This window comes from Carettochelys insculpta, chromosome 8 (assembly GCF_033958435.1).
Source record: "Carettochelys insculpta isolate YL-2023 chromosome 8, ASM3395843v1, whole genome shotgun sequence".
In the NCBI taxonomy this organism is placed as follows: domain Eukaryota; kingdom Metazoa; phylum Chordata; order Testudines; family Carettochelyidae; genus Carettochelys; species Carettochelys insculpta.
In genome coordinates, this window is record NC_134144.1 from 40,296,317 (window position 1) to 40,310,807 (window position 14,491).

General features: G+C 44.0%; 1 protein-coding gene across 1 annotated transcript in view; it reads left to right on the forward strand.

Moving 5' to 3' along the window:
• Positions 1-14,491, forward strand: part of LOC142017174 (sodium channel protein type 2 subunit alpha-like) — a 128,050-nt gene that overhangs the window by 46,756 nt on the left and 66,803 nt on the right. Inside the window, exons 12-14 of the mRNA XM_075001877.1 lie at positions 3,600-3,947; positions 4,759-4,891; positions 13,063-13,301. Of these exons, the coding sequence (XP_074857978.1) occupies positions 3,600-3,947; positions 4,759-4,891; positions 13,063-13,301 (720 nt within the window). The remainder of the gene's footprint in view (positions 1-3,599; positions 3,948-4,758; positions 4,892-13,062; positions 13,302-14,491) is intronic.

A 14,491-nucleotide genomic window follows, 5' to 3' on the forward strand; every position in this document is an offset into this window, starting at 1 on the left:
ACATGGCATTTTGGAGTCCAGAAGAACAGTCTTCCGGACTCCAAATCACATGGCGTTATGCTAATAAGGCACGGGGGATTTGCATCCGTGCCTCATTAGAATATTTCGGTCCATGTATTACCATGCCACCTTCGAAGAAAGTGGCCTGTGTAGAAATGGCCTCTGTGGTTTGCCTTGTGCTAACTTCCTTATGTAGAAAAGTCTTAAGTCAAGCGATCCATTCTATTATACTGGGATAAACTTGTTTATATTACTCAATGCAAATTCTTGGATACCCTATGCATTTAGGTGCCCATTTAGTGGCTAGACATAAAAATTCTTGGGTACCTGTAATTTGATTTGACATACTAGTACTCTCCTCCTTACTTTGGGTCTCCTCCAAAGCTCATTACAGTCAACAAAAGTTTTATCATTAACTGCAATGGGCTTTGGATTAGGCCCATGTTGTGCCTTTCAACTAAGACGTTCAAAGGGCTTTGTAGTAATGAATTAAGTTTGACACTATGCCTCCATGTTCAATACGTATTGCCATCTCTGTTTCACTGATGTACTTAACAAAACAAAGTGCTCCCAGGAAAGCTCATCACCTAATAAATTATTTTGTTTGTCTTTAAAGTGCTATATGGCTGCTTTTTTGTTTTGTAAAGATGACACAGCTACCTCTCTGTGACTATTCACCATGGTGTACTTAAGCCACATAGAAGAATCAGTGACAAAGCTAGGAGAACCATAAACTTCTGCATCTTAGTCCAGTGCTAAATCATACATCTGCCCATAGTTCACCCCGGCCGTGTCTACACTAGTCCCAAACTTTGAAATGGCCATGCAAATGGCCATTTCGAAGTTTACTAATGAAACGCTGAAATGCATATTCAGTGCTTCATTAGCATGCGGGCGGCCGCAGCACTTCGAAATTGACGCGCCTTGCCGCTGTGTGGCTCGTCCCGATGGGGCTCCTATTTGAAAGGACCCCTCCTACTTCGAAGTCCCCTTATTCCCATCAGCTCATGGGAATAAGGGGACTTCGAAGTAGGTGGGGTCCTTTCAAAAAGGAGCCCCATTGGGACGAGCTGCACGGCGGCGAGGCACGTCAATTTCGAAGTGCTGCAGCCGCCCACATGCTAATGAAGTGCTGAATATGTATTTCAGCGCTTCATTAGTAAATTTCGAAATGGCCATTCGCGTGGCCATTTCAAAGTTTGGGGCTAGTGTAGACGTAGCCCCCATGTCCTGTGACTTTTTTGTGTGCTTCCAGGACAGAGATTGGGCAATACAGTAACTTGATGTAGATTTATTATCTAACAGTGAAGTATCATCAGCATGGATTAGTCCATCATATTTTCTTAACCACTCTGAAAGCTTTCTTGCCTTTTACCACCAAGTCCCCCATCAAAAAGAACTACTGAAACTGTTGTAGAATCATCACAAGCATGAAAATCATAACCCACTTTAAATACGTTCCATAACACTAATCTAAATGTTAATTCATCTTGTAAAATGAAAAATTAAAATGTATCCACGAGAAAAATGTGTATGTTTTAGGTTTCAGATTAAATAGGAAAAAATACAGTAAAAAGGGGAAACAGCTTATTTAATAATAGCCCATGACTTACACAAACAAGGATGAACTTGTTCTTCTGATGTAGTTTGTGTGGCATTTCCTTAGTTCTCCAAAAAAAAAAAACCCTGAAAAATCAGAAATTCCATCATGTGGCACCATACTGATACAGTATGCGTTTCTGCAACCCCCGTGTAACTCAAATTTTCAGGCAAGTCAAGGGGAGGTGGGAACCAGGCTGCAGCCTGGTTCCTGGCTCCCCTGGGCTTGTGGGAGCCAGGAAACTGGGCTTGTGGGAGCCTGGGCTTGTGGGAGCCAGGAAACTGACCAGCCCAGTTTCTGGCTCCTAGAGTAGCAGGGAGCTGGGAACCAAAGGGCAGCCTGATTTCTGTCTCCCTGGGCTTGCTGTTTGCAGGGCCCAGGAAACTGACCAGCTAGTCAGTTTCCCGGGTCCCACAGGCAGCTGTGAGCTTGGAACCAGTCAGAAGCCTAGCTCCCAGCTCCCCTCCACTCCTTGGAGCCAGGAAACTAACCAAGGCTGCTGCCCTGCTCAGTTTCCCAGCTCTGCAAACAGAGGCTGCCACCCCTGACAGGAGGAAACCACTCCTGTCAGGGGCTGCAGTCATGTTAACCTGAGACACACGCAATTTGATTACATGTATGTCAAGGGTATATATGTATCATATATAGAGAGTTAGGCTTACTGCCAGAAATTATATATCTCCAACAGTATTTTGTGCTCAGGCTATTAGTACTGATATAGAAATAAATATTTTTAAAAGTAGACTCTGCTTTTCATATACTTTTATGCGCTCACAATAAAAACTAAACATAAATGCTATTATTTTATGCAGTGCCCTTTTTTGTAAAAAAAAGAAGTGCCAGTACTCAGATGGTTCCCTGCCCCCGGCCCCCCAGCCATTAGTAGAAAGGGGCAATTGAGGAAAGCTTAATGTAGAGTTTATTTTCTTCAGAACTGTTACTAGTTTTATTTATTCATGAATGTTGCTAATGAAATATGCAGAAAGGATGACAGTGTTTCCATTAAGCAACTTCTTTTACTGTAATTAAACAGAAGAACTACCAACAAAGAATGACTTTCTTTTTCTTGGTGGTAAAAGGTAATCTTCAGACAACTGCAGTCCCTGTTCTCTCTTGTGTACTTGCTTTGAGACAAATCCTACCCTTGGACACTCACACAAGCTCCTTTTGAAGTCTGACATTCCCATTTAAGGACAATAGTAGCCTTCACAGACCAAGAACTTTAGAACTTTGATGGTTAAGTAGTGGCCTCCTAGCATTTCTGTGCAGTTTACTAAGGTCCCACGACTGTTTATTCACAGCACAGTTAGGGCAGGAATTTGCTAATAGTGTCTCCAGTATGTCTTCTGCAAACTTTTCAGTGGATGATAGTTTTATTTATTTATGAGAGTGCTGCTTATGCTTTGCCCACATCATGGGGACTACTGATGAAGACTACAGATGGGTGTATGGCCTAGTCTTACCAAGAGTGCCTTTAACATTCATCCCTCAGGCAAAAAAAGTGACATGCAGTAAGTCAAGAGCATTATGAATTACAGCCCCTGTTTACCACGAGGAATGGAAAGAAAACAGTACCAGAACTTTTCATCCCTGCCATCTTGTGGGAAACAGAAAATAAGTATAGCTCACAACCAGGGTGTATCTGGGGAGCATGCCTCTCTTCAATACCCAGAAAGTGGTAGACACCATCTTAGTCTCTTTTTTAATTGCCAGTGCTCCTATTTGCTAAACCTTCCTGCCCCTCACCCACCAAACACTGTAATGCCAATAGAAGGACAGCATTCCCCACACCTCTGTCTGACTACACCCTCCATAACACGTCAGAATGTATTCCTGTCACCCAGAAGACAGCATGGCACTGTGAGCACACTGTTAGTAGTTAAAAAACAAACAAATATCCTTTCTCTAGAACATGATTACTCTTTACCATGAGAAAACAAGGTATTATATTTTTGTTTCATTTACTAATGCTGTTCTTTGGGGGGGTGGGTTTCTACAGTCTTTGCTGAGCATTCGTGGCTCCCTGTTTTCCCCAAGGCGCAACAGCAGAACAAGCATTTTCAGCTTTCGAGGTCGAGCAAAGGATATCGGATCAGAAAATGATTTTGCCGATGATGAACACAGCACTCTTGAAGACAATGAGAGCAGGAGAGATTCTTTCTTTGCTCCAAACAGACATGGTGAAAGACGCAACAGTAACATTAGTCAAACCAGTATGTCATCCAGGATGGTACCAGCGCTTCCACCAAATGGGAAGATGCACAGCACTGTAGATTGTAATGGGGTGGTTTCTTTGGTTGGAGGACCTCCAGCTCTGACATCACCAACCGGACAACTACTCCCAGAGGTAATCATAGATAAACCACTAACTTCACTGTCATATAAGCAAGTTTGAAATAGTTCAGGCAGATGTTTCTACAGTTGCCAATTCATCTATCTCTTGTAATTCTTTTAACAGTAACACGGGTGAGGAATCTTCTTTCAGATACATATGACAGAACTTAACTTAGATATTCTGCTTTTCCTACATGCACTGTCTTCAATGGGAGAGAAAAATATCTTAACTGAGTATTTCCATCCGTATTTAAGTTTTGCCCCGACAAAAGAGATAAACATAAACTTCCTTCAGCCATAACTGGCAAAAGTACAGTACTTGCAAACACATAAACCTAATAATAGGTGAGATCCTATATCCATTAAAGTCAATGACAGAAAACAATATCTGAATGCAAATTTTAGTTTACGCACAGCATTCCTTTAAATTCGCCATTAGTGCCAACTTCCCAGCACTGCTTGGCAATTTGCTTCCCTAATTGAGAGTCACTCTGCAAGTGCTTTCTCAAACAACCACTTCAGTGAGAAAACCAGACTCTCTGCTACAACCTAAAATTGTCTCTGTCTACCTACAATGCATGTATTTGCATATACTGGCTTCCAGCCGCTTGCTGAGCAACTTGAAACTTCCACTAGATATCTAAGAAACAGCAAAGATAATCCCTGTGGAGACAGAAATTTACACAATGCTAGGAAAGTCTAATACATAAGATAAGAAGCTGTTCATGGCAGACTTTCCTTGAAAGTCATGATAGGATTTGTATATTGTCTTGTTAATAAGTTGCTGAAAATGGTGGTTTAATTCACTATGATTTTATTTGCAGGGTACCACTACAGAAACAGAAATAAGAAAAAGAAGACTGAGTTCTTATCAAATTTCCATGGAAATGATGGAAGATTCTGCTGCAAGACAAAGAGCAATGAGTATAGCCAGCATACTCACAAACACAATGGAAGGTACATTACATATTTCATTTTTACACCCAGTTCACTCAGCTTCACTAGCTGCACTTAAAAGATGTATGTAATTTAACTCGTAATTGTATAATTGGAAAGGTGAATTCTGTATGACACTGAAAGTAGGTAATGAACATTTCTATCACATGTCCTTAATCATTTAGACTGAATCTCTTATGATCGTAGTCCTAACACATAAAGATTCCTCACAGGGAAATATTTCCCTCACAATGTTCAGAGATCAATAGATAGACAGATCGACAGATAGATATAGTTCCAGTCTAGAACAAAGTAGGAGAACCAAAATGAACACTATTAGGGAAATAGTCTCCTATGAGGAGAAAAAGAATTTTTCTTCATACAGCCCCGGAAAGGGAAAACAGATCTGAAGGATAGCAGCTATGCCACAGCAGACGACTAATTAGGCCCCGTTTTTTGTTTAGTGCACAAGAAGGACAATTATTCCATGATACTAGAATCTAAGGTGAAGTGGCAGAAGCCAAAGAGATAGAAATCCTGTTCTGTAGCATAAATGTTCTTAAACATGGGGTTAAAGGGAGATTAAAGCAAATCTTCACAGAAATTAGTACTATATACTAGAAGGCTGTTTATGGTAGCCCCACAGATGTGCTGTGCATGGTCTTTGCCCAAACAGCTTGAAGTCCAAGGACGGACAGACAGACAAGTATAGAAAGGGAACAAGTGACATCCTTTGGTTAAAAATATCCCCATATAATACTAGTTTGCTTCCTCAAATCCTATTCAAATTCTATTTCTCTTTAATTACACTACAGTGGTACAGGCAAATATATAAATAACATTTTATACAAAAGTAAAAAACCCATATATTACAAGTTCCAACTATAAAATATCTATTCACAAAAACTAGAAAAATAAAAAGTGATTTGGAAACAGGATGAAACTTGATATTCATTCAGTTAACACAGTGTTGGCAATCCCTGGCACATGTGCCAACAATGGCACATGAGCTGATTTGAATTGGTATCTGCTCCCCACAAAGCACCACAGGAGGGGTCTGGAGGATGGGGCTGGGGCTGGAACCCCTGCTGTGAAGGCTCTGCAGCAGCTGGAGCCCCTGGGGAGTCCCCTTTGAGCCCCTGCTGTGGCAAGGGGCTGGGGCTGGAGCCCTATTGTGGCAGGTGCTGGCAGCCCTCCCCAAAGCCCCTGCTGTGGCACAGGGCTAGAACCCAAATCTCTGCCCACCCCCCATAGCTCCTGCTGTGGTTTGGGTCAGAGCCCTATCATGGCATGGGGCTGGGGCCAGAACCCCTGTCACAGAGCCCTGCAGAACTTGCCACTGATTGGTTCCTCTCCCCCACCCCTCTGGGGGTGGGTGTGTGGGTTCTGGACAGGAGGGATGGTGCAGGAGGAAGCAGGGGGTGGGTGTTTGGGAGAGAGGGTGCAGGAGTGGGCTAAGGAAGGGTGGTCTGGGTGGGAGGTAAGGTGCAGCAGTTGTTGGGTGGGTGGTTCAGGAGTAGGCTGGAAGTGAGAGGTTTGGGTGGGACAGAGGGTACAGGAACAGGCTAAGGACAGGGGCTGGGCAGGAGCAGGGTACAGGAGTAGGGTGGGGAGGTCTGGGCAGGAGGAGGGGACAAGAGCAGACTGGATGAAGCGGGGTGCTTATCTCCATGCAACGTTGTCACTTCCCCCTCTCCCAGCCAGCAGTGGCCCTCTGCCCAGGGCCAGCAGCAGCTGTGCACTTCTGACCACTGGGCTCCCCACCCATGGCCAGCAATGGCTCCTTGTTCATGGCCAGCTGCAGCTCTGCATCCTTGGCTGCCAGGGCTCCCCCGGCTCTGCTCCCAGCCTGTGGGGCTGCCAGCCAGACTGGCTGAGACCACAGATGTTGCTGGACAAGAGAATGTGGGATGAGAGATGTTCAACCTGTATTAAAATCCTGGACATACTGGTCGTGTCTACGCATATGAGCATGTGATTTGGAGTCTGGAAGAAGCTGGACTCCAAAATAGCAGTCTAGACACGTGGCCTGTGAGAATCCCCCAGAAGAAACCCTCCTTTAGGAAGCCCCATATTCTGGACAATTTTGAGGAGGATGGGGCTTCTGGAAGGAGGGTTTCCTTCTGGGGAATCCTTGCAGCCCACATGGCTACACAGCTATTTTCAAGTCTGGAAGAGCTTTTTCTGGACTCTGAATCATGTGGCCATATGCTAATGAGGCATGGGAAATTTACATCCATGCCTCATTAGCGTCTTCTGGGATGCTCACTACCATGCCCCTTCTGGAGGAAGGGGCATGTGCAAACATGGTCATTTGGAGATTTAAAGACCAAAAAGGCAAAGCTCTGCATCTTAATTTATTTATTAATGAAGCTGTTGTAAGTAGGAGAATTAGTGGCTTTTAAAAGTATCAATGGCATTCAGACTGTAAATAGAGGTCAAAAGGTCAAATTGCAGCACTTCACCTCGTAAAGGTTGCTAACCCCTGAGTTAACATAACATATTGACTTGCTCAAACGATCTATCATGATACGTTTGGCACAACGTTGCTGATTCATATGTGTAGGAATAAAATTTACCAGCAGTTCTAAATAGCCAAACAAAGCCTATTTAATGTCCATGGCAATATGTGTCCTCCTCCTCAGACTTGAAAGAAAATTTATAAACAAAATTTTCAAAGTACTCTTCAAATTCTTTTGTGAACAGTCAATTTCTAAGTTTCTAAGTCATCTTCTCATTTCTCAGAGAAGCAAATCAATCCAAGTTTAATTATAACCAGAGATGGTGTACATTAACTGTCTTCTTGCAAAGATACTTCCAGTGCATTTTTGCAAATCACAGATCACAAAAGAGTCTTCCTTTCTACTAGATTTGATGTCAAAGGAGTCCATACAAATTTGACTAATACAAGAAGTTATTACAAATTTTCCAGTGGCTCTAAATCAGTGGTTGGCAATGTCCAGCTTGTGGGCTGCTTGCAGCCCATCATGTTAGGCCACTGGTGAGTCACCAGACACTTTGTTGATATTGACCATTTGCAGGCATGGCCCCCCCATAGCTTCCAGTTGCCACTGCACACTTTTCCCAGCCAATGGGAGCTGTGAGAAGCAGCAGCCAGTGCTTTTCTGTGGCCTGTGTCACTTCCCACAGCTTCCATTCACTGGGAATAGCAAATTGTGGTTTGGATCTGCAGTGGGCTGTGCCTGCAGCGGGTCAATGTAAACAAAATATTTTGTGGCCTGTCAGCAGACTAACCTGATGGGCTGTGTGCAGCTCATGGATTGCCCATACTACTCTAAATTAAGCATTATGTGTAGATGGGCCTGTTTGCTTACAGTTCTGAAAAATTCTGGGACAATTCTGCTCTCATTTATGGGAGCTCTTCTGTCACCTCTTCCCATTCATTAGGTGAAGACTGTCCCACTTTACCTTTCTTCTCCTCTTTCTTTACTAGCAGAGACAGCCAGAAAAATCAGATAGATTTGAGCTCAGACCATTGTCTAGACATGCCAAAAAGGACAGGAGACATTTGACATGCATTTAAGCAGGCCTCAATTTTATTATTATATGCCCGGGTCTACCTGGCAGAAAAAAGTGTACAGTGCAGGTAACCTGGAAGGGTTTTACCAGCTCCCTCTCTTTTACTCTCCACGTCCTTCCAGCAAATTCATTGGTAGGATCTTACTTGTAGGAGGGTTAAGCTGGGCTATAAGAATGGGCTCCTGGAGGTACCAATCATGGGGGTCCCCAAACATCTTCCCATTTGTTCCTTTGGCAGACACCTCTTTTTAAGTCCTTGCCCAGTCATTTATCCAGTCGTTGTATACCTTTCCTATGGAGTATCTGCACTATACATCAGCCACAAGAAAGTGCCAGCAATTAACTTGGTTGCCTCCTCCCCACATCCAGTCAGGTTCCCAGACATCTGCAAATGCCATCTTTCATATCAGTCAAAAACAACTCAGCACCTAAGTTGGACAAGTGAATCCCATCCTCCCAAAACAACTCTGTTGCCCCATGTACTATGATGGGATGTGAAATGATTGCTCCTCCAATGGTTCCCCAAGGAGTCTGGCCACTTCACTTTTCACAGACCTCATTGTCATGTGTGCCTTGGGGGGCTCATAGCTCCCCATGAGACCCTCTGCTGCAGCATGTCTGACCATATAATGTAATCTGGAAAAATAACAAGGATCAGCCCCAAGTCCCTCCTTGCTCTGAGCATTAGTTCCCTCGCTTTAAGAATTCCTAAACTGTTTACCTCAAGATTGGCCAAAGTTATATCTAGGGGCTGCTAACAAGTCTGCACAGCATACAACATCAGTATTAGTCAATGCCATAACATGCCCCTCCTTACATGTCAACCGAATGTAGTATCCAGAGGCACTGAGACCTCATACTTGGGTGAGTGAAGTCTCTGCTCTACAGCCTCAACTGAGCACCAGCTGACCTTTAGCTCATGCAGTAGCGCACTAGGCTTTAGCCCCTATGATCACAGGTTCAATTCCTGGTGCTAGTGACCTGGGTCTGTCAGTGTTACAATGGGCGCATTGGCTGGGAAGAACTGATGGAAGGTCTCAGAAGCTCAGCATGTGCTTCCTCGGGCCAGGAAAGCACAAAGTACCCAGAAGCACCAAGACTTCATACTAGAGTGAGCGAAGTCTCTGCTCTACAGCCTCAGCTGAGAACCAGGTGGCCTTTAGCTCATGTGGTAGAGCACTAGGCTTTAGACCCTATAATCACAGGTTCAATCCCTAATGCTAGCAATCCAGGTCTGTGGGTGTTACATGAGTATTGCTTCATCACCAAAACCTTGGGCAAACTGGATGCATGCCTTATGTGCCCAAAAGACAATACTTTGATGGTCCATGGGAAAAGGAAGGGTTGATGCACCACATGGCATCCTTTTCAAACTCTGCATTTCCAGGGGATGAGTCAGCAACCAAGCTGTCCCTTTTACAGCAGTTTTTATCTCCTCCTCCCCTAGCCGTAGAACACTGTTCCTTCACTCAGCCAGCCAGCCAAACACCCTTGCTGCCTGCTTAAATGTGCAGGGTAGTCATCCTGACTGCTCCTTCATAGCCTTAAAGGCTGTGAATTTTCAGTCTCTGGAAGATAGCTAGGGAAACCAACTCTTCCTTGTCCTCCCAGTCATTCTCTCTGAAAGCCCATTTTCCTTCTCATTTCAGAATCACTGTCAGTGAGCAGGATGTGGGTGTTTGGAACTAGTGGTTAGAGTAGGTCAATAGCCAAGAGTTGCAGCTCAGGGACAATCAGGCTACGTCTACACGTGAAGCCTACATCGAAATAGCTTATTTCGATGAATAACGTCTACACGTCCTCCAGGGCTCGCAACGTCGATGTTCAACTTCGACGTTGCGCAGCACCACATCGAAATAGGCGCTGCGAGGGAACGTCTACATGCCAAAGTAGCACACATCGAAATAAGGGTGCCAGGCACAGCTGCAGACACAGTCACAGGGCGGACTCAACAGCAAGCCGCTCCCTTAAAGGGCCCCTCCCAGACACAGTTGCACTAAACAACACAAGATACACAGAGCCGACAACTGGTTGCAGACCCTGTGCCTGCAGCATGGATCCCCAGCTGCTGCAGCAGCAGCCAGAAGCCCTGGGCTAAGGGCTGCTGCCCACGGTGACCATAGAGCCCCGCAGGGGCTGGAGAGAGAGCGTCTCTCAACCCCTCAGCGGATGGCTGCCATGGCGGACCCCGCTATTTTGAAGTTGCGGGACGCGCAACAACTACACGGTCCCTACTTCGACGTTGAACGTCGAAATAGGGCGCTATTCCTATCCCCTCATGGGGTTAGCGACTTTGACGTCTTGCCGCCTAACGTCGAAGTTAACTTCGAAATAGCGCCCGACGCGTGTAGCCGTGACGGGCGCTATTTCGAAGTTAGTGCCGCTACTTCGAAGTAGCGTGCACGTGTAGACACAGCTTCAGAGGCCAGAAGCCAGAGCAAAGGGACAGGAGCCAGGAGATGGAACCAAGGTTCAGAGTCAAAGGTTACCTGGAAAGGGGAAGGAGGAAGGAACTAAAGTTATGTCTACAGGACAGCCTAACCATGAAATAAAATTTGCACTACACAAATTGCCTAGCTTATTTTGAGTAGATTTTGAAATAGGCTATTTCAACATGTGGCGCTGTCTAGATGGTGCCATGTGCTGAAATAAAGCACTATTTCAAGTTATCCCTGTACTCCTTCTGCAAGGAGGTCTATAGGGATGCTGGAATAGCAAACAGTTATGTCAAAAATTGTTTCAAGACAAGAGGCGCATTTCTTAGATGCAGACAGCTATTTCAGAATACCACTGAATCCAGAAATAGCACCCAGCATGTAGACATAGCCTAAGACAGCCAGAAGTAAATATTTTTGGCTGAGCTGCTGCTCAATGGACGAGATGGTTAGCTGATTCCTTCAACTAATCACGTGGGATAGGAAATTAGGCAGACTACCACAGGCCAGCTGTACTTATTAGGAGATTACCTTATTCCTCACAATAATCCTCTCCCACCAGAATTCTGACAAGCTCAACTTTTACTAATTTATTCCACCCGACCAACCTGTTCTGTCTTCCTGCAGGAATATTCACTAACAATATTTATACAAAATATTAGAAATTGTTCACCACCTACTGATGCCCTTTGCAGTGCAAACATTCAGACTCAATTCCGGTTAAACACTGCCATGACATTTTTGGGTGGGAGAAGTGATAAGGGAGAGCCGCTTTTCTCTAGACTAACTTCTTTTTTGCTTAGACCAGATTACATTTACCTTCTTTCTGCCCATCACCAAACATCTCATCAAGCTCTGATTTCTCACACTAAGGCTGCGTCTACACGTGCACGCTACTTCGAAGTAGCGGCAGTAACTTCGAAATAGCGCCCGTCACGTCTACACGTGTTGGGCGCTATTTCGAAGTTGAAATCGACGTTAGGCGGCGAGACGTCGAAGTCGCTAACCCCATGAGCGGATGGGAATAGCGCCCTACTTCGACGTTCAACATCGAAGTAGGGACGTGTAGACGATCCGCGTCCCGCAACATCGAAATAGCGGGGTCCTCCATGGCGGCCATCAGCTGGGGGGTTGAGAGATACTCTCTCTCCAGCCCTTGCGGGGCTCTGTGGTCACCGTGGGCAGCAGCCCTTAGCCCAGGGCTTCTGGCTGCTGCTGCTGCAGCTGGGGGTCCATGCTGCATATACAGGGTCTGCAACTAGTTGTTGGCTCTGTGTATCTTGCACTGTTTAATGAAAGTGTGTCTGGGAGGGGCCCTTTAAGGGAGCGACTTGCTGTTGAGTCCGCCCCGTGACCCTGTCTGCAGCTGTGCCTGGCTCCCTTATTTCGATGTGTGCTACTTTGGCGTGTAGACGTTCCCTCGCTGTGCCTATTTCGATGTTGGACTGAGCAACGTCGAAGTTGAACATCGACGTTGCCAGCCCTGGAGGACGTGTAGACGTTATTCATCGAAATAGCCTATTTCGATGTCGCAACATCGAAATAAGCTATTTCGAAGTTGGGTGCACGTGTAGACGTAGCCTAAATGTTCTTTACAAACAAACAAACAATATTTAGAAGCTATTTGTCATACATTGGCAAAATAGAAATCAGATGTTCCCAACAGAGGACACAGACTTTCATAACAGATCTACTGCTTAACTGACAGATTTATTGTAAGTATATGAGAAGACAACTTGTCCTATTGAAACTGAGTGGAGGAAGGGCACTCCTGTCAGGAATAGGGTTGGGGTATGGGGCCTTGCTAGATAATGTTGGGCACTGGGGGAGAAACTGATCTCAGAAAACCGTAATCTGTAACTGATTTGAGTAAAGAATTAGATGGATTTAAAAATAAAGTATCCCTTGCCTTACAATATGTGAAAGTAGTGGTTTAGTATTGTTTATGGAAAAAGGAAATATATTTTAGTCAAGCAAATTTATGCATGTTTACTACATAGCTAATGTGAAAACAGCATTATCATTTTACTTATGCAGATATAAACATTCATTGAAAATGTGTATATTTAGTGTACAAATCACATTTGACTAATTTTTATAGTATATATTTGACACTCCTAAACCTCTGGGATATTTTTTAAATTTTTAACTAAGACCTAAGTAGTTCTGTTAGGAAAATTGCTGGTTTTAAAATTTAATATTAGATTTTTATTCCAGAACTTGAAGAATCCAGACAAAAATGTCCACCATGCTGGTACAGATTTGCAAACACTTTCTTGATCTGGGACTGCTGGAGCCCATGGTTAAAAGTAAAACATATAGTCAATTTGGTTGTGATGGATCCATTTGTTGATCTTGCTATTACCATTTGCATTGTTCTAAACACATTGTTTATGGCCATGGAACACTACCCAATGACGGAACAGTTCAGCAGCGTGCTTACAGTGGGAAATCTGGTAAGTGGGTTATAATGAAGCATGTGGTGAGTAGAAATGAATATATAAATATATATATGGGTGCGTAAGTGTATGTATAAGTGTATGATTCACAATAAACTCAATAAACTATAATCCTCAGGTTTGGTGAGTATTTTTCCAGCTACCTAAAGGGGCAATAGCATTTTAATAGCAAGAGGAATGCCATTTCCAGAATTAATAGTTTCATATAAAAGCAACTGAAGACAATTCAAAGAGCTATACTGCTAGCAGAATATTTATTAGATTTCTGGCATTAAAACACATTTCCCATTAAAAGATTGGACTTGCACACATAAGAGTGGCCTCTTCCATAGAGGCCAGTGTTACACCTAATTTCTACAGGTGCATGATCAGGTGCATAGTCTTGAATTGTAATGAAATAATTGAATATTGTTTGAGAGTATAATATTCAGTTTAGGTAAAATGCTTGACAGATTCCTTGAAGTCTGCCTTAGACTATGTCTTTTTAGCTGCTAGCTGATTTAATTATGTCCTGTTGGTGCTGACACTCTTTGCACAGAAAATATTTTTAATGTCAGAAATCTAATAAAATATTCTGCTACCAGAAAGCTCTTTGAATTGTCTTTGTCACCACTGAGAACAGTTCATCTCCATCCTCTTTGGAATGCCTACCTCCTTCAGGTCGTTTAAGGCTGCTTTCAAATCCACCCTCACTCTTTAGACTAAATAAATAGAGTTCCCTCAGACTCTCCTCATAAGTCATGTGCCCCAATCCCCCCTTACTGCTTGTGTTGACCCCTGCTGGACTCTGTCCAATTTGTGCACATTATCTCTTTACTGGAGGGCCCAAAACTGGATGCTGTAATCCAGATGTGGCCTTACCAGCACTGAAAAGACAAGAATAATCACTTACTTCCCTTTATCTGCTGGCAGTGTAACCCAGTATGCCTTCAGCCTTCCTGGCAACAAGGGCACATAGTTGACTTGTATCCAGTTTCTCATTTGCTGTAATCCACAGATCCTCTTCTCCAGAACTACTACTTGGCCAGTCAGTCTGCAGACTGTAACAGTACATGGGATTGTTTTGTCCTAAGTGTAGGATTCTGTATGTGTTAATGATAATCAGATTTCTTTTGTTCCAATCCTCCAATTTCTCTAATTCTCTCTAGACTCCATCTCTACCCTCCAGCATGTCTACCTCTCCTCCC